Raw genomic sequence first — 27500 nt, 5'->3', positions numbered from 1 at the left:
GCTCCTTCTCCCATGCCTGCTGGACTTTGTCTGCAGGATGCAGGTTTTGAACTGAAGAGCGCAGCGGAGTTCTTACTGTGCCTTTCCGGTTTCAGCACAATCAAAGTTTTGTGTTTGGAATTGTCCTTGACATTCTTGCGTCCCACAATGGGGTGGACACAGTGTGCTGGAAACCATGACATCATTATCATTGACACAGACTTAAATAAATCACCTGCGTCTTGGCCTCTTTCTGCTTATTCAAGGATTCCTCCTCCCAAGGAAGAAAGTGCTCTTTATTTTCGCAGAACCTTTCTCTCCGAGGGTGGCTGGAAATTGCAAACTTTTACAAGTGTTTTCAAAATAAATACACTGCGTGGCATTGAAAGAGACAGCTCACGTTTTGTCAGATCTGGTAAGGACAAGGTTAGGTGCTCAGCCGAGTGCAAAGAATCTTGGGAGCAGTTCAAACAGAATATGTTCTGACTGCATGCCTGCAGATTTTTTTTGTGTCTGCCCTTGTACACTTTTTTTTTAAGACAACCATGCGAAATGGATTACAAAATAAATGTGTTACTTTATAGGCCTGTGGGCGGAAATTGGAATCTCGGCCTGTTCTTCTGCATTCAGCCCAGTGGCATCGCGAGGGTTCAGTGGGCCTAAATTAGGAAGGAAAGTCTGGAGGCAAGGAAAAAGTGGTCCTGTGCCCGCTTGTGGGATAGAGAGGGGCATTCATAATTAGGGTACAGGAGCCCTCACGCCCGCTGCTCTGATGCTGCTTCACTGCAGATAGCTGCATCACGGATTCTGTCTCATTTGTGTGTGAACAAGGTAGGGGCGTACATAGTGATTATACTCAGTGCTTAATTTGAGCCTGTGGTTTCTGGTGTTCAGCACAAATGTATGTCGTCATCCCGCAGTCTTTTTCCCACGCAGGGAATTACAACGCGGTTGTTACAACGACCACGTTGTGATTCCGCATACCATTACTCCGCAAGTCGGAACAATGACTTGCGGGGGGGAGGGGAGTGGGTGGGTGGCGCTGGATGTTGGAATAGTATAATTTACTATTCCAACTCCAGTCTGTGCGGACACTAGGGAAGGTGTTGGATTTTAAATCCAACACCTTCCCCCCCTCCGCAAGTTGTTGTTCCGACTTGCGGAGTAATGGTATGTGCAATCACAACGCGGTCGTTGTAACAACCGCGTTGTGATTCCCTGCAGGGAAAAAGTTTTGTGGTAAACATTGTTTACCGTTCAGCACTGGCACTTGGTAATCAACACTTGCGCTTTACATGAGCACCAGTTAAAGACACATTAATTCATGGTAGGCACAGGGAGATTGAGTGATTTGGCCAAAATCATAGAATGTTGAGACTTGACCCTGGTTCTGCAGCTCCGAAGTCTGGATCTCTGGCCATTATGCCGCATCCTCTCCCAACTTTCATGGTTATTAGTTGGTTCTGTTTTAGGCAGCGCTAACAGGAGAAATGGGCTGGTGCAAGCTGGCTCCTGGCAAAAGTGCGGGCACTTATTTTTTTCCGCAAATTAACCACTGATTATACTATGAGTGTTAAAGAGACAAGTTACATTGTGCCTGATCAATTTGGTCTCTTGTTTCGAGTGACTGACAGGCTGAATAGAAGTACATTTTTATGGGACATTTAAATTGTAGAAATTGAGACATTATACAGTCAAGTGGAGGCATTTTTAGCGAGCATAGTTCATCCAAAATTCTGAAAGAAGAGATACTCAGCTCGTTGGCACGTAAAACAAACACATCTTACCGGAACTTCAGCTCAGGTTTGGTGCAATGTTCATGTTGATAGCTGTACATCACAATCATGGCCAGTCCTATGACCGGGCTTCTCTATCATGAGCTTCCTTTTAACTGTGCTGAATTCTGGACTGTAGATTCCTGCATTGTATCTGAAAGGATGAGGCCTCTTTATCTGTGGTGACTTAAGTGTGCGACATTGCTAGGGTCTAGTATTTGACAAAGAAGGTAGTAGGAGATTATCGGAAACATGAGAAAAACAGATCTATCCAAACCTGGCATTCTACGATGAGGTGTAGAATTGGTGTCATCCTTCTAGGACAATCTTAACTTTGACATTATTTTACACTCAATGTGATGGAGCAGTCTGCTACAGGGTCATCCTGGCCTACAGCTTTCCGATGTTCATATGCGTGTTTTCCAGCAATCCAGTTCATTGCCATGAGCTATTGTGAAGGTACACAATCGAGCAGTTCATACCATGTGGTTAACTTCACAATGCCACTGATCACTGCTGTTGCCTTAAACTGGCAAAAGCAACTCCCCAAACAGTGTGGGTGGGCCAATGCATTGCTTTGGCCGCAAGTCTGAAATATTTTTATATCCTATATGACCCTAAATATTATTCTAACAAATTGTTTAAGCTTTTTCCAATGAGTTATTATGAATCTTCTGTGAGTCTGTGCTGGATGTTGTATCTTACGACGACCTAGGGTTGTGACTTCATTTGCTATGAGAATCTACTACCACATTTGCCCCATCCTTTGTTGTTCACTGCTCTAAAAATGCACCATAGCTCTGTGTTTAAAATGCACTTCCAATCCTATCTGTTTGTCTACAGAGATTGTGGTAACAAGAAGCTACATTCAAGAATCATCACATTCCCGTACTTATAGTGGGTAACTCAACACAGAAATTATTCATTTTGGTGGCAAATCTCCACTTAAACTTCTCCTTTCTTCAACACATGTCAGCTACAATGAGGAAGGAAGTCCAGCAGAGATCTCCAACATTACCAGTATCAAGCAAAACAAAAAAAGAAAACAAGCTGTGTATTGCTTCCCCTCACTTACAGTAACCTTATGATACGCGTGACTCTTTAGTACAAGAAATCACATGAGATGAGCAAAGGAAGAAGCACACACAATAGCGACATTTATAGTCCAGAGCAGACTTCAGAAGTACCTTGGCCTGATCCGAGAGGCGTTTTAAATTGCTGGCCGTCTTCCCTTTTTCATCTGAAATCAAGTGAAATTTGTGTATAAATGAAATATCTGTGGATACAAAATGCTTTTTTTAAAGTTAGGAAGAAGGTGATCCCCCAGAATGATGGGGATCTCTCCAAGTCCCTGTGCATCTAACTTAATTTTAAAACTCTACCATTTTTGACCAGTCAGCTTATGCGATGCAAGCAAACACGTAAAGCTAAACGCATAACTGATGTTTCTTGTAACTCCTGAGGGTAGAGTGAGGCAAACAGGTTCCCAAGCATACTGAAAGAACTTTAATAGGAGAGCTAAGCTTTACCTCGCTTATCTTTAGCCAGACAGGCCTTCCCCAGCTGTTACATACAAAGTACATTCAGGCGAAGGAACTAAAGAGTGTCTGTGAGCTCTGCGGCCTCACAAACAAGAGATGGGATGTGTAAGCACAGCCCAGGCCTCTCCTGTGTTTACCATCACTTCCAGGAACAGGCCGGCGCTTCACAGGTACAAATAGCTCTGTCGCACTTCACTGCCTCCTGCAAAGAGAAAGTGTTTCTAATACTCCCTGGACCTGCTTCCGTGAAGCCTTTAAGTTGTCAGGAGCTAACACCTCTGCCAGTGACTGTTTGCGTGCCACAGGGTTGAAGGTAAATGTCTTCTTGTGTGCATCGCACAATTGGGTTCATTCAGATGGCCGAACAAAGCCATTTCATGGAGGCTTACAAGACCTTCCTTTGTTACTTTACCAAGAATGCATTCTTGTTGTTGCCGTTTTCTTGGTTGTTAACGTTTAGTGTGGTTTGCAAACGTTTGTTTATTTTTTTCTTTCTTTTTTTGTAGATGACATCAAGGATGATTATGACACCTTGGGGCCAGAAGCCACCCTCCAGCCACCTGTAAACAATGGCACTGGTAAGGGACATTTCCTGTCTCCAGCCGAGGTCAGCTTCATGACCCCGAGCTCCTTTGTGAAATAATTTCATGTTTGGTTGTGCATGCTAGGAAACCTAAATGGTTAATACACTTGTGCTTCTGGCAATTTGTGATTTTAGCATCGTTTATAATAATTACAAATAAATGGCTGAATTGACTCAGGTGCTTTCTGTAAGGTAGTAACTGTTTTAAGAAGACAGTTCAAATTTGAGAGTAAAAAAAAAAGTACTGTTCTTTCTTTAAAGTAGAATGCTGTACTTTCTTGGATTTGTTGTTCTCTTCAGCAGTCTTATTCCTACTTTTCCTTTCTCTTGTTGCCCCACTTACATTTTGCCCAGATGTTTCATTTTTCAGAATACAATGTGAGTACCTTAATCTTTAGATATGTACTTTCCTTTTATCATCACCACCAGTGTAATTCCATCTGTGGTGTTTATGTTGTGTTTGCAGTTCAAATGTATGCACGTATTGACTGCTTTTCGCTGTAGCAGAGCAGCCAAGGCAGTAAGCATTTATTGTGTACATTTCTAATGTCTTGATTATTAGGTGGCACCACTGTGAATCACATGGCACATAGGCTTAACTGTATACTACAGATTTAGTATATTTTTTAATGAAAAGTTTAGGGAGTAGATCAATAGAGTGATGCCGTTGGTATCCAGCAGGTTAACCAATAACTACTTTTGCTACTCTTAGAGCTTCTGAGAATCTCATTTTAATGTTAGTTTGTGATTTATTGACTAAAGTTTAGAAGAAATACATTTATTCCCAATTGTAATGTGTCCCTTTCAATGGAGGCAGTTATAAAGATATACAGTCTTCTTTTACTTTGCAAGACATCTGCTAACTTACAGAGTGAGGCAGCCATCTTGGATCTAGAGGCCAATAGACCAATACGCAACAGTTTGTAATTTGGTGCCATACTTAAAGGTTTTGCTACCCATCACAAAAATACTTACGTACGCCCCAGGATTGTAGCCAAGCTACAACATTATATCAGCCCTTACTTCTCGGGTGTCCCCATCTTTACCCCTTGAGCCAGCAGAAATCACTTGACCCAGCAGGTCATTCCCTTCATCTATGAAGATAACATGATACGGAATATACAGTGATTTTGATATGGTCACAGCAGGCTCTGCGCATAATAAGAACACTTAAAAAATGTGATTGTGTTGCAGTATTTTCCCTGAAAATATGGACTTGTTGTTCTCGCCATGTAATTCATAATCTGCTGTATAATTTGCAGATTTCAACAAAAAACATTTCTAGCTCAAATGGTCAAAAGCCATTAAAATTGCCGAACACTGGGTGCAATGCAGCACCAGGCTTTTTCAGAACATTAAGTTTGTAACCTTCAACGGTTGATTTCTATATTGATCTGTAATCAGCTGTTTAGGGCTAGAAGAATATTGCACAGATACAGTACTATAATTGACTGTGGCAAAGGCTTTTAGGGATAGGAGCAGGAGCGGCCCGTGCAGGTATGAGTGGAGGGGCCATGTGGGGGTGGGGGGATTTTGACAGACGACGAGGGAAAATAAATTATTTATTTAATTTTCCCTTGTGGTCGTCTGTCAAATCCCCCCGCCCCCAACCCGGCCCACCACTCTTACCTGCACGGGCCGCTCCTGGATAGGAGGAAACAAAAACCTTTAAGTACTTAAAAGTAAGTTACAGAGGGTGGATACTTTAATTTCCTTGTCATTATTTTTTTGTTTCACTAGCAACACAAATTCATGTCCACGTCACATACACTACCTCAAAGCTGAAGTTGGAGGTCTCTCAGAGTTTAGAAGTATTACAGTTATGTTGCATTTCTTTTGAACAACTGCTGTGTTCATTCCTAAAGAAATTAACAGTAACACATGTACACATTAAATATGCAGGGCATTTTAATCTTACGCAAAACTGTTTTTTATAGAAAGACATGCCGCAAAATTGCTGCGTGTTTTGCATTTCCTTGCCACATAGTTTAGTCAATCCGATGTGGTCCACCATTGCCACATTGTTCCAGTAGACTCACTTATAGCTTATGCTTGAACTTTTCAGTTGAACAATTTTAAAGTTCTACTTTGCTTTTACAAAAAGCACTTTACAGATAGTCCCTGAACTTGGCCATTTGTGCTCAAAAGCACTAGCGATGTTTCCTTCTAGTTCATGATGAAAGACTGGGTTGGCCATGCTTCATTTAAATGTGAGGATGCCAGGTGCAGCAAAGTGGACAGGATGTGTCCGGCTGTTCTCCATCTCTGTGGTACTGTAATGTTAACGGTCCCTGAGTCAGCTTCAAGAAAACCCTGTTTATGCCTGCTTAAAAGTGGTTGTCATGTGATATCATTTTTTTATTGCTATTTCTGAATATATTAGAGACGTACCAACTAGGCCATTAAAGTAGGTTTAATCTACAAGTGGTTTAAGATTCATTTGTCATCGAAATTAATTGGAAAGCCCATGGTTTGATTTGTTGCCATTTTTGGCAGGCGAACATAGCACCTGCCAAGTACCCCTTTCATATCAGTATTAACAGTGTGTTGTGGCACTGATTGAAATGGTGCAACTGGCCCTGCCTTCACTGCATCCTTTGTACGCCAGACCACAACTACTCTAAGAGTACAATTGCAGCAATCTGTGTGAGTGATGAGTTGTGTCCTCATGTTCAGCTTGCTTTCCTTTGTAGTCAAGAATAACAACTGCACGACTGACTTTGAGGACTACTTTGTCAAAAGGAAAATGGAGGACGGGGACAGCCACGGGGTTAGCATTGCAGAGTACCTGCAGCGCAGCGACACCGCCATCATCTACCCAGAAGCCCCCGAAGAGCTATGTCGCCTTGGCACGCCAGAGGCCAACGGGCAGGAAGAAAATGGTAAGGTTGTAATTCATTTTTAGCCACCGCCCTGACCCCTTGCAGCTGTTGCAATTATAAATGCACTACGCGCCTGGGTGTTTACCTTCGCATTTCAAGAACAGCTGCACAGGCATGGAATTCCACGGGCAAACTTTCCAATAATCTCCGCGAGTTGAGCCTGCGAGTTCCTCACATTTTCTGCCACACTTACAGGACGCCTAAAAAATGTGCGCGTTACAATTTTCCTGTCAGCATATGGGTGTTTCTCTCCCAAAAGTGAGCACAGCAAGATTCAAACTTGATGTTCAAACAGAACTGAACTTGTCATGACTTCAGCTGTTGACTGCGGCAATTTACATTAGCGTTCATACCATCGTATACATAGTAAAACACATCCACACAAATTATAAGGCCATTAACACACTACCCTGAAGATCTTGGTGAGGGGAAAAATAGCATAATCTGTCTTAACTCTTGGAGAGTGGCACAGATGCATTTTCCAAAAGAGTATCCGGTGAGTCGCGTACGTCTGTCCGGGTTATGGTAGGGATGGTGTGTGGGGAGGGAGAGCACTCTGAGAAGATGGCACTCTAGGGTAACAGATTGCACTGATTCCTGTCATGCCGTGCTGGGCAGTAAGCCCATTAGCCGCCATTGATTCTCTGACCTTTGGCCTGAGCTCCTCTTTCCTGTCTCCTGGCTACAGACCTGCCACCTGGAACTCCAGATGCTTTTGCCCAACTGCTGACCTGCCCCTACTGCGACCGGGGCTACAAGCGCTTGACATCACTCAAGGAGCACATCAAGTACCGCCACGAGAAGAACGAGGAGAACTTCGCCTGCCCCCTCTGCAGCTACTCGTTCGCCTACCGCACCCAGCTCGAGCGGCATATGGTGACACACAAGCCGGGAAGAGATCAGGTGGGGGGCTCGCTTTAAGTGATTTCTGCCTAGAATAACCCCGTAGAGAAACTATATTGCTTTGATTGGCAATCATTATTAATTTTTCATGGCATTTTGAAGATGCAGATCTTTTAATGGTAATAGCTTTAATTGAGGTCTAAATGATTTTTTGATGGTCTCTCCTAATATGATTTAATAGTCTTATGTTCACGATCGAGTGAGTGTGTTAATTTCTAATTGGGAAATTTTATTTGCACTTTAACTTGACTAAGGTTTTCGTTTTTCATGTTACTCAAAAATGGTTGTTCTAATTGTACAGTATTCAACATCCCATCAAATTTAATAGCATTTTCAACTAATTTTGCACATGTGATTTCTAAGTCACTGCAAAGGCGTTTCCCATTTATTTTCCTATGAGCTGTTTGCCACGCTTAGATGACAGAACCGATTTTCTTAAGTATATGTATGTATGGCTTACAGTATCTCTAACTTTATATTAATAGGATATAGCATGCCACAGAGGAGTCCTGTGATCATAAACATTCACAAGCCATCCATTCATGGTCCTTTATTAGTTCACACACCTCATCAATAACTTGACAACTGTGAATACGTATCTCTTGCACAAGTATTCTTTTCACATATATCCTGTCGTACACTTAGCAATATCCAGAAGTGATGACGTAGAAATAAATGCATGACCCCGAAAAAAACCACAGAGGACTGAGAGTGACGTCACAGCAAAGGTAACCCGAAGGCCAAGAACAGTACTATATCGCTTTCACGTAGTACAGGAAAAGAGAACAGAAAATGGCGGGAGTAAACACCTGCCAGGCTCATCGATGGGTACATTGCCTTTATAGCGTGCATCCAGTAAGAGAATTTTTGCATTAATTCTGCATCTCGAGATGATGCTTTAATGGCAAGGTACCAGCCTGGCGGGTGCTGGCTGCCGCCATTTTCCATCTGTTCTCCTTTTCCTGTACTACTTGAGAGCGATATAGTACTGTTCATGGCCTTTGGGTTAGGTTTGCTGTGACGTCACTCTCACTCCACTGTGTTTGTCTCAGGTCTTTCACTATCACGCCCTTTGATTTTGTATATCCTGTCAATATAACTGAGCGTGTACACTTATAAGTGTGAAAAACACCACGCAGACGGGCAAAGCGGTACAGCACTAACATTCCCAAAAATATGTAATAGCATTTTGATTATGGAAATTAATCTATCATGTGTGGCTGTTAGTCACAGTCATTTTGGGATGTCTTGAGTGATATGTGCTCAAACCAGGGCTCTGTACTTCATTTAAAAAAATTAAAAGAACTGTACTTCATTTAAAAAAATTAAAAACAAATCTTATTTTCTACAGTTTTCTAGTTTTATATGCAAGTATCCCAACACACAAACAACCTATCAGAAAGCAGCATCTTTTCCTTGAAATGGAGGCAGCTGCCTGCATACACTTCCACCGTCCTCGCTTGAAATTGACATGCAAGAGTGCGGTGATGCTGGCGCATTATGAATGGGAGCTTTGGTGTTGAAAAGTCCCCCTCATTTGCTCATGGCATTTACAATTAGTAAATTAAAATGATTGTATCATATTAACAGTGGCACAACTAAAGTTTATGGTCGTCTCTGAGGGCCGTGGGGGGAGAGAAAGCAGCTGTTGCTGTTTGTTTATGCAACTCAGCAACATATGAGCGCCGGTCCCTCAATGGCGCTCGGCGGGCTGGGCTCGGCGTGATCTTTGAAGGTTGCTGCTGTTTGAACAAACCTCCCTGTGTCCTGTGTGACACCATCTGTCTCACCAGGAATGTGGGAAGATTCGGCACACCCTAACAGTTGTCACACCGTTTCTCCGCTGTCTTTCTCGGAGAGGCTTTTGAGCCACTGCTGGTGACCCCTACCTTTCGGCAAAGGGTTGTGGTTTGCGCGTGCAAAATTCACATTTCAGTTGTTTTAAGAAAAACTAAGCAACTGCGTCGTTTGTGGCACCGCCAGGAGAATGCGTGCTTCTCTAAGCCTTGCATCGCCCCGCTTTGTGTCCCATCTTTCTATCGTGTGTGTCAGCAACAGAACTTCCTCTGAACAGATTGATATGAAAGTATGAAGGGGCTTATTTACAAGCCTCTTGCGCCACTTTTGCGTCATTTTTAACAAGGGAAAAGTGACGCAAAAGTGGCGCAAGTGGCTTGTAAATCTGCCCCGAAGTTGTTAAGGTATCACATGAAATGTGCAGTTTCCATTGTGTGTGCGTCTGAGTTCATTTAAAATTTCACCCTGAGTGGCCCTTTTACAGAGACTTGGCTTATTGAAGCAACACGTGCCATTGCTGGAGGAAAAAAAAATTGGATCTCATTCTGATTGTTCTGTTCTTGCATAATTTGTGAAATTATATCTCCAAGCCCTACCTGCAATTAGATACGCAAATTTGACAAACATTTTTTGGGTAATTTGTGAAGATTCCCAGGGATGGCATTTGCTGACAGGTGATTAGTTGATGTCACTGCAGTGTCACGTTATCGTCTGCAATATTGCCCATCAGAGTTCTGGTAGATCACAGGTTCAAAATCCCATCTCCGCCTTTCATCTTTTTGAGGATGTAAAATGAGTAACATTGAGATGGGTTAAAATAATGTCTACTGCCCAAGCATCCGCAATACGGTTGAGGTGTGCACGATCCATTATTATGATTTTTTTTAATACGAGAAAAACTCTGGGGCATATTTACTAAAACGTCACACACCGCAGTGCAGCAAGCAAAGTTGCTGAGCTTTATGAACAGGAGAAAGCTGAGCAGCACCATATCTACTAAGCTACTGTGCTCTTTAGCTCTCTAGGGGGCATATTATCAAGGACGGCGTTAAAAATTATCGCCGGTTTAGCGGCAGAAAACTGCGATAATGGGCTTGATAATATGCCGCAGAGAATTCCAATAGAAGCCCATGTTGACACCAGAACATGGGCTTCTATGGGAATTCTCAAGGGCATATTATCAATCCCATTATCGCCGCTTTAGCGGCCGTTTTCTGCCACTAAAGCGGCAATAATTTTAACGCCGTTTCTTGATAATATGCCCCTAAATGAGCTGATGTATTTGAGGCTGCAAAGCGCCAATGCAGGCACCCTTTCAACATGGCAGCAGCGGCTGGTGCAGGTAAGAGCGGTGAGCCGGGTCGGCAGACAACGGAATAGGGAAAATGAAATACTAAAATAAATAAAACCACTTACCTTGTGCTCACCGCATCACTGACTCGCAATGGATCACATTACCCGCACTTTGATTTTCATTGGCAATTGTGAATTGTAATAAACATTTGTGCATCATGAACCGGTACTTTTCATTCACAAAGTCAGCTGGCTTGGCGAATCCAAAGTCTTGTCTACTTCAGGCATAAAGATTTTTTTTCCCGAACATAGAAATGGATGCTCATCCTTGAAGAATAATGTTTCATTGAAGCAAATGTAAACTTCCAAGTAGAAAACATGGATAGCATTTTGGTTTGTGGTTTTCATGTATTAAGCTTTAATATTGGACCTACTTATGTTATTATCTAGGGGAACACTTTGAGTCTTGTAGACATCATATGGCTTTTCCTTTCTAACTAAAAGATCAGTCCTGTTTGCATAAGTTCACGTCGAAACTTCTCTTGTCTTATAGCACCAAATGCTGACCCAAGCAGTGAGCAACCGGAAGTTCAAATGCACGGAGTGTGGCAAAGCCTTCAAATACAAGCACCATCTGAAAGAACACCTGCGGATTCACAGTGGTGAGTTACTGATGAACTTTATCGAAGGGTTACTTTGAGTGCCTCTGTCACTGATATCCACCCCACCCCATCAAAGACAGTAAATAACATTCCAAAACCCAATTTGTTCTATTGGTTAGAGAATAACTTCTCAGACCGTATTCATTATCAAATACATACATTTAAAACACTACACATAGGGACAGTTATTTACAAATTTGTACAAATTTTTTTGCACCCAATTCATAGTAAGCTAAACATCAACTTACCTACCATCCGGTTCCTCCTTGTGCATCAAAGCATTTTTGCAAACTCTTTGTTAACCTCCTCAACCGATAGACCGGGCACCCTTACCCCTTCCAGGCCTGAGAACAAGCCCCACCTCAAAAAGAAGCCTCATATGTGAGAAACTTCCAACCCTGGGAGCTAAAGAGATCCAATTTTATCGAAAACCAGGTTCTATTCCATATGTTAGAGGAACAATTCCCCAGAGAATCACCCCTGAGGTATCCCTAGCACCTGCTGGAGAGATGTGATAAATTGGCTCCCTGGTGCAGCCCGCATCCTCCACCACCCAAAACACCACTAAAGTTTGAGCAACCACCAGGAATGAAAGGCCAGTAGGGCTGCGGAAGAGAGTGACCTTCCCCCCAGGAAAAGTTTAAAAATGCTCCAAACAGCTCCTTTGAGGTCCACATAAAACTGATATTCTATGGGTTTTTATTGATCAGATTACCATATATTTAATACAAAAAAGCTATTAAATCTTAATTTTCAATACCAATAATCATGCAAAGAGCATAAGGCATATTTTAATAGTCCATAATGTACACTTCGTTGTGGCCGGAGTCTCACTGTGCGGTATATATCAATGTGCTAATAACTGCGATGGCATAAACAGTCTAACCATTCAAAAATACTAAAGTGCTACTGCAAATTCCTAGTACATAGTACAAGAGAGAGACATGTGCCAAAAATAGCCTCAAAAAACAACCTTCTTCTCCAATATCTGTGAAAAACCAGCAAAGGGTCTCGAATCAACCTTCCTTGGTCGCTTCATTATTAAAGTGCTGAAGAATTTAAAAGCTAATGCACCTTAGTCTAGAGTGTTTAATCATCTTCTCATTTACTAAATCCCATTATGTTGCAGGAACACGAACATTTTATACAATCATAGAAGTTCTACCATCCCGAATCCCCATTCCCACATGTTAGGATGCTACTACATGCCGGGCAATATCATTCAGTGGTGCCCATAAAGCAAAATATTTTTTCAAGCTGCCGATCCTCCTGGCATACACTTATTGAAACATCCCTGTCCTTTGTAGTTTCTCAAGTCACATCTTTAATGTCAGAGCCATAGTTGTTTGCCAACCTTGTAATATCAGTGACCTAGCTACTGCTAAAGATGCTGTGATAATTGTCCAGCCACGAAGTTCGTCCAGATACCTCAAAAAGGACCAGTTTTGCTTCTGGCTTTATTGTAGCTGAACACCCTTGCTTAGTGCTTGAAAAATCACCTCCCAAAATTGTGACAGCTTGGGACACAAACAAGATATTCAATCCATCCTATTTTCTGTCTTGGGCACATTTGAAACATTGATCGGGGATGGATGAATACCTGTTATGAATTACCATGGGGTATAGTATGCCACCCACCGTGATAGAAAGCTCATTCTCTTAAAGTTAGCTGCTCTGTGGGATTTATAACCTAATATCGAAATATGTTCCCATTCTCCAGCTGACAGCTGGCATCCTGTCTCCTGTTCTACTTTTTTCAGATGATCTTCAATCAGCGTGAAATCTGTGTATTTCTGAAGGGACCGATACCAATTCCCTATCCCCATCAGTTGAGTTTTATACCATAATTTTATCAATGCCTCTTGAGAGTGATTCATTTCTTGCTTGTGAATTCAATTAGCTCCTCATAACCTTTAAATGGAATGGAGCAATGCCACAGCTTCCAGAAGTCCATCCCGCCCGTTGCTGAATTTCTTCCCAGTTTGCGATCCTGGTACCTAAATAAAAATCACCCAGCATCCGAAACCTCCGAGAGTTCCACAGTCCACATACCTGAGTCGATAACACCAATCCTATTCCCTGACATTCCTGCAGCCTTAACAGATGATGACATGAAGGGACTTGTCTAGCTCTAAAAAAACTCTTCACTATCCAATTAATTTCCCATAGCACCTTATATCTAGTTCTTTTCGGCAATCTTGCCATCTTTAAAAATACTGGATTGTTGCCTATGCTATCCAAACTGATCTTCTGAGTGACATATTTTTAATGTGATACTAAGGTGACCAGAAGTGTTCCCTCCAACCATGAGCTCACCCTGCCCAAATACAACAAAAGACAACTAGTATCACCTATGAAACAGTGCAGTCACAATGAGCAATTCCCATAACCATGTAAAGAAATGCAACATTGACTATACCATAGCATAGAACCCCTTCTTTAAATGCCTAAAACAAATAAATGGATGAGTTGGGAAAGAAGAAATCCCTCAGCTCTGTCTCCGAAGGGGCTGATTATCGTGGGGGATAGAGGCAGCGGCATGGCGAGGAGAATGGCAGCCACAAAAAGACCACGCTTTGTCTCATACACCCTTTAATGGGTGGCACAATTTCGCCCACATAGCACCCCACCCCCTGTGAGCCCACACAACACAACATGGGCACCGGATGTAAGGTACCAGAGCAGATCAAAGGATGGCTGCTGTCCACTGACATGGCATCTGAAGTCCCCTGTCCTGCTGCATCCTCCATCTCGGAAGGTCTCCCCATTCTGGTGGAGAGCCTTGGGAAAGTGTTTTTATTTGCATTTTGTCTAATGAGCAAAGTTTTAAATATTGTTTGAAGTTCTTCTCCTATCTCTTGCTTGCATCGGGGGGGGGAGGGGGTAAAGTATGTGCCCCCAACACTTTTGTCTGAGATCACTCGGTCTAATCTAGCTATAACCAATGTGTGGTCTGATGTTTTGCAACGGGAACAGCTCTTTCAACTTAAAAGCAGTTTATATAAGTGTCCACATGCTGTTAGGCAAAATGTTTGTGTATGATACATTTAAATTCCTCATTGTGTAAGATCCACCTGGTAAATGTAGGGGCTAGGGGCTATGTTTGTGCCATAAGTATATTTGTTCTGTAGGCACAGGATTGCCAAATGAGAGATAGGGACTCAGATATGGTCTCACTATATATATGTATTCGCTCCTCGGGCCTAAACATTTATTAGAACTCTGGGTTGGGAACTCACAGGATGAACACATACCCAGTATTCATACTAGTTTGTGCAGGTTCCTACCAAATGTGTTGTTCCACAATTAAGATGTAACAAACTAGTCTGCAGTCCAAATCTCTAAGAAGACTAGGTTATAACTTGGTATAACATTGATCTGAAATAGCAGGATCCCAGCACTAGAACTGTAGAAGTAGACTCCCATCTTCAATGAATTCCTAACACTGATAAGTTGTACAGTGAGCTAATTAGTACATTTGTATTTTAACCTCTTCAGTGCCCATGACGAGATAGTCTCGTCATGGAGCACGGTTGCGCTGTGCCCATGACGAGACTATCTCGTCATGAACACCGCCCGCTAATGTAACGCCCGGCACAGGGCGGGGAAACGGCGGGGCACTGAAGGGGCTAAAAGTAGATGCTTGTTTATATTTCTGTCCCAGAACCTAAACAATTTTGATAAAGAAAGGCCCATGGACTGTGGGGATGATGGCATTTGTGTTGTTTTGTTAGCAGGTTGAAGTATTCAATAGTCGCCACTTTCATGGTATGTTTTTGGTGCTTTTGTTTTAGTGCATGCCTGTTCAGTCAAAGAAAATTCAGACCGTTGTCGATGTACCTTTGCCCTGCAATACATTTACTTTAAATATTTCTTATCATTTTAGGTGAAAAGCCCTATGAATGCCCAAACTGCAAGAAGCGTTTTTCTCATTCGGGCTCCTACAGTTCACACATCAGCAGCAAGAAATGTATCGGCTTAATCTCCGTAAATGGCAGGATAAGAAACAATATGAAGACAGGTTCCTCTCCAAACTCTCTGTCTTCCTCTCCCACAAATTCAGCAATTACACAGCTGCGACACAAGTTAGAAAATGGAAAACCACTTAATATGTCTGATCAGTCAGGCTTACTAAAAATTAAAACTGAACCACTAGATTTTAATGACTATAAACTTCTAATGGCTGCCGCACATGGGTTTAACGGGCCAAGTCATTTTATGAATGGGGGACTTGGGGCAACTAGTCCATTGGGAGTTCATGCTTCTGCACAAAGTCCAATGCAGCACTTAAATATTGGAATGGAATCACAACTACTTGGGTACCCAACCATAAACAGTAATTTGCGTGAGGTGCAGAAGGTCCTACAAATTGTGGACAATACAGTTTCTAGGCAGAAAATGGACTGCAAGTCTGATGAGATCTCAAAGCTCAAGGGCTATCATATGAAGGAACCAGGATCTCAAGCAGATGAACAAGGAGTTACTTCTCCTGGTATTCCACCAGTTGGTCTTCCGGTTGTAAGTCATAATGGTGCCACCAAAAGTATCATTGACTATACATTGGAGAAGGTCAATGAAGCCAAAGCTTGTCTGCAGAGTTTGACAACAGACTCAAGGAGGCAGCTGAGTAATATGAAGAAGGAAAAGTTACGCACTCTAATGGATCTGGTAAGTGAAGACAAGATGTTAGAGAATCATCATAACATATCCACTCCATTTTCTTGCCAGTTTTGTAAAGAAAGCTTTCCAGGCCCCATTCCCTTGCACCAGCATGAACGCTACCTTTGTAAGATGAACGAAGAGATTAAAGCAGTCCTTCAGCCTCATGAAAACATCCTTCTTAACAAACCGGGAATGTTTGCTGACAAACAGGCCATTCTTTTGTCATCGGTACTTTCTGAGAAAGGAATGACTAGCCCCGTCAACCCATACAAGGACCACATGTCTGTACTTAAAGCGTATTATGCTATGAATATGGAACCCAACTCAGATGAACTACTGAAAATTTCCATTGCTGTTGGTCTTCCTCAGGAATTTGTGAAGGAATGGTTTGAACAAAGAAAAATGTACCAGTATGCAAGTTCCAGGTCGCCATCACTGGAAAGATCCAGTGCTGATATGGGTCTGACTAGCACCAACCATACTCCAACAAAAGACTGTTTGTCAGACAGATCTCCCGTTAAACCTATGGATTCTATAACCTCGCCATCTCTAGCTGAACTCCATCATCGTGTCACGCATTGTGATACACCTCTCAGGCTAACAAAAATGAATCACTTTACCAGTATTAAGCCAGTTGTTGAAAAATTGGACCACTCTAGGAGCAATACTCCATCTCCTTTAAATCTTTCTTCCACATCTTCTAAAAACTCCCACAGTAGTTCTTACACTCCGAACAGTTTTTCTTCTGAGGAGCTTCAGGCTGAGCCTTTGGACTTGACTGTACCAAAACAAATGAAGGAACCCAAAAGTGTTATTGCCACAAAAAGCAAAACAAAACCCAATAACATCCGCATGGACCATAATTGCGTTTCCTCATCATCTGAAACTTCAGATGAGCCACTGAACTTGACATACATCAAGAAAGAGTATTGCCATTCAAATAACCTGGACAAAAGCACTAATCCCCTTTTTGGTATGAACCCTTTTAGTGCCAAATCATTGTACTCACTTCCTCCACAAAGCGCTTTCCCCCCAGGCGCTTTCATGCCCCCAGTCCAGACTGGTATTCCTGGGCTGCGACCGTACCCAGGACTCGATCACATGAACTTCCTACCACATATGGCCTATACCTACCAAACGGGAGCGGCTGCTTTTGCTGAAATGCAGCAAAGGAGGAAATACCAGAGGAAACAAGGATTTCAGGTATGCTAATGCTTGCTTATTCCTTGCGGTTAGAGGTCTCATTTCTGCTCTCTTGGCATCGAAAATGTTCTTTGGTGTCACACAGAAAATGTTTATTCCTTTTTCTCAGAAATTTCAAGCTTGATGTCGCATACTGTAAGCATGCGTTTGTTTTTGTCCCCAAACATTAGCAATGCAAACAGAGTGTTTAAAAATGTATCTTTTTCTAATACATTTGGTGATGTAAGAGGAAAACTGCACAAGAAACTATACATTTCTGAGGTCGTCTTCCAATTATGTGTTTGTCAACAGAGTCTGACTGTCCTATATGACAATCAGGTCGCGCCCAACGGGCTGGTCTGATAGGTTAGTGTGTGGGCTGTTTTCTTGGCTGTTTGGGGACCTGTTTTATAGCCTGCTTGGCCAGCTCTTACTGTTCATGTCCCTGATATTAAAACAAACATTGCTGGCAGCAAACTCAAATTCATGCAGCTTAAATACCTTGCAAAAGTTATTCAGCGGGTCTTTACAAGTTCAAAACTCACACAGTTTGAAAAAATGGGGCTTTCGAAGTCATTAATTGTGGCCACTTTTATTTTGGTGCCTGGGTTTATTTTCTACCTGACCCTGTTTGTCAGTACTAAACTGTTACACACTCTAGGCAGTGCTACAAAACCTGCATTTGTTATCATTGTACTGAACTGGTTCGAACTAACCCTGAACGAGTTGACTAAAGTATTATGGAGGATGTTACACAAAAAATGTATTCTAGGTAGCCGACTTTTATGTTTCATGAATTACGTATTGCAACTGAAAGGAGGACTTACATGGAATAATGAAATGTTCTGACATGGTGATGAGAATTGGCATGAACCCTAATGTGGCGAGTTGTTCACCAGCATCACAAGCATTAAGTAGTGAATACAAGTTCAGCTGTTTCCAATACAGTGCAATGAAATATAATACAGTAAAGCTTTATTTACATAATATGGGTTTGCAAGTGTCGCCTGTGACTGCTGGTTCGTAGGCTTTTGTGTCTCAAATAAATTTGCTACCTGATAAATTTCCATGAAAATTATGCAGCTCTCTTCGAACACAGAGACAGAAAAAAAATCAGTATATATCAGTTGCTCACTTAGGACATTTGGGGCCGAGAATTAGAGAAGTATTTGCAGCTTCTTGGGAGTGGGAGGGTAGGCATCTGCTCAGAGGGGTAATAGGTATGCAGAATATATCCTCTCAATCAAGTTAGTATTCTCTTTTATTGTCTGGGCCCCAGGACCCTTTAAGAAGTTGCCTTTCTATTGCCGCAAAAGTAATTCACCCATCACTGCCTGCTGACACTGGGGGCAGGTGTGGGTATACAGATGCAAATTTGTGGAAGAAAGCTCTTCCTCTCAGTGTCACCAGTGTATGGGGGCAGGGCGACACTGCTCATTCACAAGGCTCGGAAAAAAAGACTTCTTGCTTTACTAAAAACAAACGAAATGTTTACGGTCCTTGGTTAAACCTTGAGAGAATTATCTGAGAGCGCAGACATGTTAAACAACTGGGCAGCAGCATCTGCAGGTGTAGGTAAAGGCAACGTGTCCAAAAAGAGAAGTCAGAGAGGGGGCCTAGTCAGAAATAGCCACACTAACTATCCATTGAATGTTGATGCATTTGTTGTATTAAACATGGCCTCTGCCCGAGTGTAGCCATTTTTTTGCTTGTGTGGTGTCGCGTTTAAGTGGTCTTTAGATGAAATGTCCCATGGTGTTTTGTAGTCTGTAGACACGCACGCACACGCATCCACACGCACATATTTAGTATATGCATAGACTTTATATGGATTAAAAGCTGGGGTGTTATTTCAAGGCTCCTTGTTTTAAGCACAACTGGGAAAAATGCTGTGACTAGGGAGGGAAAGCATACCAAGCACTGGAGCTTAAATCTGGCCGAAAGCAGTGATGTTCCTATTACATGTCCTCTGTCTCTCCAGCATTACACAACGGATTTTAAACTGTGTTTCCTTTTTTTGTACCCTAATACAGAAATCATGGCCTCCAAAAAGGAGCCATTTAGCATTTACATAATTTTAAATTAGAATGTTTTTATGGTGCTGGTCAATTTGAGGATGTTAAACAAAAATGAAATAGTGTGGGGCATCTCTGTTTAGAAGTTGTGAATGTTAGGGTGTCGTTTCTAAACATGGGGTGATCAAATGTTTTCACTCATGGTGGTTACCATTTGAAGCACTCTATCCTTGCAAGACTGCTGTGAAGCAGTTCATGACACCTTTGCTTTGATAGCGCCATGAAATAATCTACAAGTTTTCAAATCTCTAAAGCCTTGTAATCTTTTGGCATCTGTGGCAATGTAGTCTTTGTCCTTCGTTTGCAAGCAACAGTGTGTGTTGCAGGTAGCAATGCTTTGCCAAATATAAAGTTTACAAAGGTTCAAGGTGATCACATTTCAACAGTCTTTATTTTCCATGTTTATCTAGTTAATTATTATTTGAAGCAAAAATGTGCATAGTGATTTGTCGTACCAAATATCGCCCCATTCAGTCATCAGAAAATCATTATTATGACTGATCTAATCATAATGATCTGGGGTCCAAGGGGTTGCTGCTGAGATCTGGATGTAGCCTGCACGTCAGAGGCAGAGCTGACTCAGTTCATCCTTAAAGTGTTCTTTATAACAAATCTGAGGGCTGGACTACCATTACACAGTCACAGCCTGTGCAGGTAGGAGCGTTGGGCTGGTGGGGATAGGGGGAGGGATTCGGACAGACGACAACCAGGGGAAATTAATTATTTATTTAATTTTCCCCCTCGTGATCGTCTGTCGAATTCCCTCCCCCCTCCCCCAACCTGGCCCCACTGCACTTACCTGCACGGGCCGCGGTTGCCATTACACCTGTTGTCTGTCTACAACAGACCTGGCTACAGAACTGTCCAGGAAAAAGTTTGACATATAAAAATGTGAATATTTATTAAGTATCAAATTATAAATCGAACATAGTTTCTGAGCTCTTAAATAGATGCAAGTTAAGGATGTGCCCAGCATTACTAATCTTTCCTTTCCCCTCGAATGCCCTGTTCTACTTGGCACTTCAACATGCTGCAAATTGGCACCACCAAAGGTTTACTTGCCCCCAACAAGGAGTTCAATGTATTATCATTCAGATGGACCGTGTAAAAATATATATGACTATCATGTGGAACCATAGCATATGCTTCATTGTCAAAGCCTGCAGAAATCCATGCAAGAAAAAAAACTGGTGGGTCTCGCAAACACTGCGTTGCCCACTCTGAAGAGCATCTTGAGGAGCGAAACGCACAAGCTGCACTGTTTTGAAAACGGCTACTGAGTCTCCCTGTCACTGTGCCTGCTGCCTAACTAATGTTTTGGAGCAAGTCTCATCAAAAGAATATATGGTTTAATTTTATTGAATTATAAAGTCCTTTTAAGTCTCTAGGGTGTTAAAAGGGGCTAGCTAGCGGTTTTACTCATTACTTGGTTATCGAACATCATTCATTGCCAAAGATGCTTTCACTATCAGGCACTTGAGTTGTACCACAACCTTCTGTGCTCACTGCACGTCTAGCATGCCTTTTTATTTTATCTTTCTATAGCTCATTATAGGTACCTTATGTGTAAGGCTTTTTTTCACTCTGAACCCCAGCAGTGGCAATTTTACTCATGTAGTGCCTGTTGACAGAATCCAAGTACTCATCTAGAAAAACCTTCAACATTACATTTTTTGCTTCTGCCAAGTTCCAGGCAAAGGTAGAAAACATTGTTGCACTCTTATATCCTTCTTAATCTACAGGTAGATTAGGAATTGATGTAAAAAATCTAACCTAAAAAATCGGATTTTTCCTTTGCCGTTACTCCATTTAGACAAAATATGAATATGGTGTCATTTGGCAGACCTGTACTTTTATAAACTATGTAATAGTAGTAGAAGTTGCATAAGTCAGCCCTTGCAAGTTAATTTAAAAGGAAAACCCTGATGACATAGTACACCTGTCGCTTAGAGAGCACGCTTTCTGGTAGTGTATTAAAAAAATGTACACTGTTCGATGTCACATGGACAAGAACTGCATTTTTCACAAATGCCAACACAGCCTTTTATCGTTGCCACATATGAACCTCCCTATGCTATCTCTGACTTTCTCAACGTCTTTCTATCATGCTATATCTTTAATTTTCATGGGAATATTTTCTTACAGTTGGTATATTTGTAGAATGATCGAGATTTTGGGTGCAATCCCCACTCCATCGAATCTACTAATGCGCATGACTCACAAGGCCATGGATTGAGAGGGTATGCATAGGGACAGATTAAACGACACCTGGATCCACGCGACACCAGTCCCCTATTGAAAATCCATTGGTGCCTTCATTGTACACAATAGTAATCTAAGTAGAACCGCATTACCATTGTTGCTGTATTGTTAGTGCTGTAGTATCACTTATACACTTATGTAGTATTCTATTGTACTTAATATCTGCCTCCTATTGTAAATGTATTTAAGTCCACTTAATCTTCTACAATATTAATTAGCCTGAAAGTAGCCGAAGAAAACTAATATGTTTGGTAGAAGTACATGGAAATGTATTCCTTCATGCAAGTTTGAACTCCCCTTAAATCAAGACAAAATAAATATCAAGAAATTTAATAATTTACTGATCCACATTCATTATTGCTTGTTGCTCTAGGCTGTTTTAACATAGATAGAACATTGATAAAATGTGTTATTAATATTTCCCATTCCAAATTACAAAATTAAATATAAAACTATTCCTTAAGGGCTGTCTTCAGTAGACATGCACTTAAACGGATTGCATAATAAGGCCATTTTGCACCTAAATATAAAATTCAATTAAAATAGATTTCCTCAGATTTAAAATTATTTAGATTTGTAAAGTGGATGAATACCTTCCTTCTGGTTTTATTTATGTAGTCCATTGCATTGAAACACAAAATGCTTTTAACTTTATATAACGCATGCCACCCTATATTGTGTATTGCCTCCAGGCCTAAAACCATGCTTACTTATAGTAAATCGTACTTATCATATTTCAGTCTTTGCATGCGTAGCTGTAAAAGCATACATTATTTGGCTGATTCATAGATGCAGGAATTCACTTTTGTAAGTAGTTTCATGATTTGCTTACGCCTATGCATGGTCATCATTTAAAAGTGGTGATTCACAAAAAATCATGCTCTATCAGTGCCTAAATTACACGGTATATTGTGCTTTTCTAAGTGCATTGACATACATCACAGACATCCCAGACTTATGCCAGTTATCCAATCCTCATTTTGTCACACTGCATCAAGTGTCCTCAATGAAAAGGATTACCAAATCTGTATTATTCTTCATTTTCATTTCATGAACTTTTTTCCCCAAAAACGTTTTTACTCCAAATCTCTCTTTTCTAAAAGCAGCTTTTGAAAATTTGTTAATGTTTTGACTTCTATTTTTATGAATGTTTTTTCCAATAATTTTTTTTACTTCAAATCTCTTTTTTCTAAAAGCATCTGTTCCACTCATTCGCTGTTGTTTACGCAAGGTGTTTTCAGATGTAAGATATATATTCAAATAATTATAAGAAAATAATTGAAACAATGTTTGTGACTTGCCATAATGTTACGACTGTATGGCTGATCACTTTATTCAAACTACATATTATTGACTGGTTACACAAAATGCACTTTCAAAGTGACACTATTGTAACCTTTTTTCAGAACTATATGTGCGTAGTGCATGCTTTAGCCGCACACCATCTGCACATATTGCCTAACCTTTCAAATTTATACCCAGACAAGTGTTGTGAATTGAACTTCAAAAGAATAGTGATTCATTGTCATGGCATTGGTGCTCTTCAAAAACCATCAAACTATATATTCCCTTAATCATTTTCAAGTTGCACCAATTCATCCAAAGGATGCTACAGTGCACCAATTATAAACATCATAAACATGCAAATAGTACATGTTAGAGTTAAGAAACAGAAGCGTAGTACATTGCTGGAAAAACAACATTCAACCAACTTGCAACCCAGTTCCCAAATATTAGTCATGGTTAAAATAAAATGGGGAAAAAAGGTCTCAATGGTGAAGTTAGGCGAATTGGTTAACTAAAGAACATTAAAAGATAAAGGAGCCTCTTGAATATCCAGACTGCTGGTGTGGCGGAAGAAGCCGCTCTACCTGTCTGTGGTGGATTGTCAGTCTGATATTTCTGCTAAATTTGTGGTATTTCCACCTGTGGCAGCTCACATTTCCATGGTGGGAACTGTCATGGATAAAAGCTCCATGTCAGCTTTTCTTCGGCTTTCATGGCACTCAGCTGCTCTCTCCAGTGACATTCCTCAACCACCATGATCCTGTCCCTCAGCATCACCCTAGTGTGTCTCTGGCTGCAATGACTATGTCCACCTCTGTGTCTCTGGACTACATATGTTGGCCCCTCCTCTTGATGCTGGTCCCATGTGCTCTTTCTCCCGTTACTCTGCTCCTGTTGCCTCTGAAATCCCATCCTACCTGGAATTCCACAACCTTTAGCTGCTATCCCTGGAAAATGTGGGATCTAGAAACCTAGGCACATTTCAAAGTGAAAAGTGGAACTTTTCTACCCGCACCTTAGGGATACTTTGGTGCATCTTTCATAGAGGAAGCGGCCCAAAAGCAAATGTAAATTATGCATTCATCCTGCAATCACCTTCACCGGACCTTCACCCTCAAACATAGCATTCAACTGTATTTTTAATTTGGTGGTGGAAGGTAGGAAGGCAGTTGGTAATTCCTCTGCTTTGCATAATTCCTTGTACTGCCATTGCCCCCAATGAACAACTGGCTCAAGACAGAGTGGTACAATAACAGAAAACAAAGCAGAACGTCTAAAAGGCCAGTTTTTAATGTGCATCTGATAAGACTATATCAGAAAAATACAAGCATATTTATAGACTGCTTCTGAAGATTGTAAAAGGTAGTAGGAGATAGGGCAATCAAAGTTCAATAAACATATTGAAAATAAAAATATAAATATTACCCTATGTTTCTAGCTCCATTTTACAATATTTTATACTTAATTCTGCCTTTACCCTGTCATGTTATTATAAATTAGGGAAATACGTTTTTAAGGTTCGGGCTCCATATTTCTGAACGTTAGCTACACACATATTCTCATGAAAAACCTTCAAATAGTTATTTGCAGCAGTCAACAAGAAACTGATTTAACGCTATTATTGTAAACATTTTCAGCTTTTCTAACTACTTAGCAACAAATAAAGTTGTTGTATGATTTCTATAGAGCAGAAACCCAGTAATAACAACTTTTTTTAAATTGTAGGGAGATTTGCTTGATGGAACACCGGACTACATGTCAGGGCTGGATGACTTAACAGACTCTGACTCCTGTCTGTCCCGAAAGAAGATCAAGAAGACAGAAAGTGGCATGTATGCATGTGACTTGTGTGATAAGACATTCCAGAAAAGCAGTTCTCTTCTGCGGCACAAATATGAACACACAGGTAGGAGTGGTTCTTTCTCACGCCATTTTGTCAGTCATATGTTTCTCAAACGGAAAGTGTCTACTTCATGTGTTTAGCCAGATGGTTTAATATATATCATTGTAATGCATGTAGCCCCAAGATGCATCAAGGCACATCAAAAACTCCCTCCTCTTTAAGTACGGTTCTCAGACTCTATAAGGTTTGGACCAGTGGTGTAACAATAGGGGGCCCAGAGCTCCAGGGGGCCCCCACCGCACTGTGCACGGACAGCGGCTGAGAACTCCTGACTGGGTCTGGAGCGTAGGGACCGCCCTTTATGTACTGTGCATGGGGGGGCCTCAAGTTTCGTTATGCCACTGGTTTGAACATGGCTGGAAGAAATCTGAAATCAAACTGTGATTCAGAATACAAAAAAGACAGAAACAAATGATATATTTAATGATTGTAACATTGTTACTTTTCGTGACAACAAGTTGTGTAGAATTGACGGGTTGATAAAAAAATTATCTATGTCAACGTAAGAACTGCCTTAGTATTTAACATAGCCAGCTAATAAACCTTAGTATTCAGTTACAACTTCGCGATCAAAACAACTTAAATCAAGTGCCAAGTCACTTGTTAATGTGGACAAGTACTACTTACTCTTTCCTTATTGAACTACAGAAGCTCTAGCAGGAGTTTATGATAGATTGAAAACATTTCTGCTGCAACTCAGGGCCAAGAGCAGTAGCCGATGGACAGACTACTGGGAAGGTGCTCACCGAGATTCTCTATAAACCAGAAACACCATCTTCTGAGTTGAGGGAGTTCTGGTGCTGGAGATTCACAGTTGAGCAGCTGCTGAGTGGTTGCTGTACACCCACTGCCGCTCAGGGGGTAAAGATAGTCCTGAGTAGCAGTGTGTAAGTTGCTTTCGCTCAGGAACCAATGCTGTACCCTCACTGCATGAATATGGCCACAGAAATAAAGATTCCATACAGCTGGGTGTCCTGACCTTCATGGTAGGACATCCAGCTGTAGGAAACCATCACTTGCATGAACCAGGCAACATAAACCTTACCTTTGGTGAAATCACATTATTATGAAGCCTGATGTACCTTTGTTAGTAGGAAAACAAATGGTGTAAAATTGTTGAGAATGGAATATATTTCCCTTTGTCCCTCTTGTAGCCAATTATTAAAGATTTATGTTATGGAAATTTAGGTATGGTTCCATTTTATCACCAACGTGGCCTCGGAATACAAGCCAACTAGGAAGGGGAAATGGCCACTACAACGCAGCCATTTCCACGCATAACTATAACCACGCATGCATTACACTGCATGCGTGGTTACAACGAAAAGCCTTTACCACGCATACTTTTACTACGAAATTCGTAGTAAAGGCATGTGTGCTAAAGTTAAAAGAAAAAAAAGGGGGGTCTCCCCCCCAAAAAAACATGGGATTAAAAAAGAGGGCTGGGGGGGCACCCCCAAAAATAAAATATAAAAATAAACGTACCTGATTCCGTCAATTAAAGCGAGATATGGAGGCAATCCACGTCGTTAGAAGAAACGGAAGTACACTTCCGCTTCCTCTTAACGAGGTGGAACGTCACCAAGGAAGATCGAGGAGAGGAGAGGTAAGGGGGAATTAAGGGGTGGTGTCCCGCAAGGGAAACATTTAAAGAGTAGATTATAAGTGCAATATCCTTTAACAAGAAAATGCCAATGACATGCATAATTTAACAACGAAAATCGTTGTAAAAGTATGCGTGTCAAAGGCATTTTCGTGGTAAAGGATATTCGTGGTGATGGCATTCGCGTTATAGCGCATGCGTGGTAAAGGCATGCGTTAGAACGGAATGCGTTGTAAAGTCATACATTCACTAGAAAGCTACAGAGCTCAAAGATTATAGCGTGAATTATTGGGCGAACATTAGATGTAGAGGAATATTTAGCATTACCAGTGGTAGTTTGTCTACTGTGTTTGGACACTTTTGAGGCATTCTTTCACAGAAAACTTTAAACAATTAAAAATAAACTAGCCTGTTCAGGATAATTAACGGATACCGAATGTAGACTGGAAGGAACACATAAATGAGACAGGACTGGACATATGTGGATAGTCACTGGTGAAAATTAAATCCACAATTGTGGTGTCGCTGGTCAAGAGAAAGTCGGAAAACTTCGAAGAGGTAGGGTTACACCAATTTTCTCCAAGAAAGTTCTGGGCAGTTTTGAAGGTAAATGGATAGTTATTTATAATTTAAATAGGGCTAGGCTTTGAAAATGCCTTAATAACAAGCCATGTTTCAAGTACTGTTTTAGTAAGCAGGCTTCTTGCCTCTACACCTCTTGTGATGTCACGTAATTAAGGCTAGCTCACTTAGCAGTCCTGGAGGCATGATAAACATTCTGTCCTTTTTCTTATACTTCCCGTAGACATTTGCTCAAGATATGTAAAAGAAAAGGGAAATGTGTCTTATGTTTATCATTGTATGCTCTCTCCTTCCTATATACATCATTTGTCAGTCCCCCGAAAACACTTAAAGCATCACAGCCAATATCTATGCAATTTGCTTGCATCCTTTTTATCAGTACAATCTTAATGAAGAATGTTTAATTTTGAAATCTGACTCTATATAATTGTGCGTTGACTTGGTTTCCTGTTTGTTTCTCTTTATGGGAATTTCTTCCAATCCCACATCCAGATTCGAGAACCAAAAGTAATACGATGAATAATATACA

General features: G+C 41.2%; 1 protein-coding gene across 9 annotated transcripts in view; it reads left to right on the top strand.

Annotated features, from left to right (window-relative positions):
- Positions 1-27500, top strand: part of ZEB2 (zinc finger E-box binding homeobox 2) — a 157740-nt gene that overhangs the window by 125368 nt on the left and 4872 nt on the right. For 4 of the 9 annotated variants that reach the window (XM_085647564.1, XM_085647559.1, XM_085647556.1 and 1 more), the window contains 8 exons: positions 3802-3873; positions 4233-4256; positions 6572-6760; positions 7449-7663; positions 11307-11415; positions 15302-17280; positions 24609-24789; positions 27464-27500. The exon at positions 27464-27500 is cut by the window's right edge and continues 89 nt beyond it. In XM_085647564.1, coding sequence (XP_085503690.1) covers positions 3802-3873; positions 4233-4256; positions 6572-6760; positions 7449-7663; positions 11307-11415; positions 15302-17280; positions 24609-24789; positions 27464-27500 — 2806 coding nt within the window. The remainder of the gene's footprint in view (positions 1-3801; positions 3874-4232; positions 4257-6571; positions 6761-7448; positions 7664-11306; positions 11416-15301; positions 17281-24608; positions 24790-27463) is intronic. The other 5 variants (XM_085647560.1, XM_085647558.1, XM_085647563.1 and 2 more) reach the window with 3 other exon arrangements.

The sequence above is a fragment of the Triturus cristatus genome, chromosome 3_2 (genome assembly GCF_964204655.1).
Source record: "Triturus cristatus chromosome 3_2, aTriCri1.1, whole genome shotgun sequence".
Taxonomy (NCBI): Eukaryota; Metazoa; Chordata; class Amphibia; order Caudata; family Salamandridae; genus Triturus; species Triturus cristatus.
The sequence above is the reverse complement of the archived record's forward strand: the minus strand, read 5'-3'. Positions and strand labels throughout refer to the sequence as shown.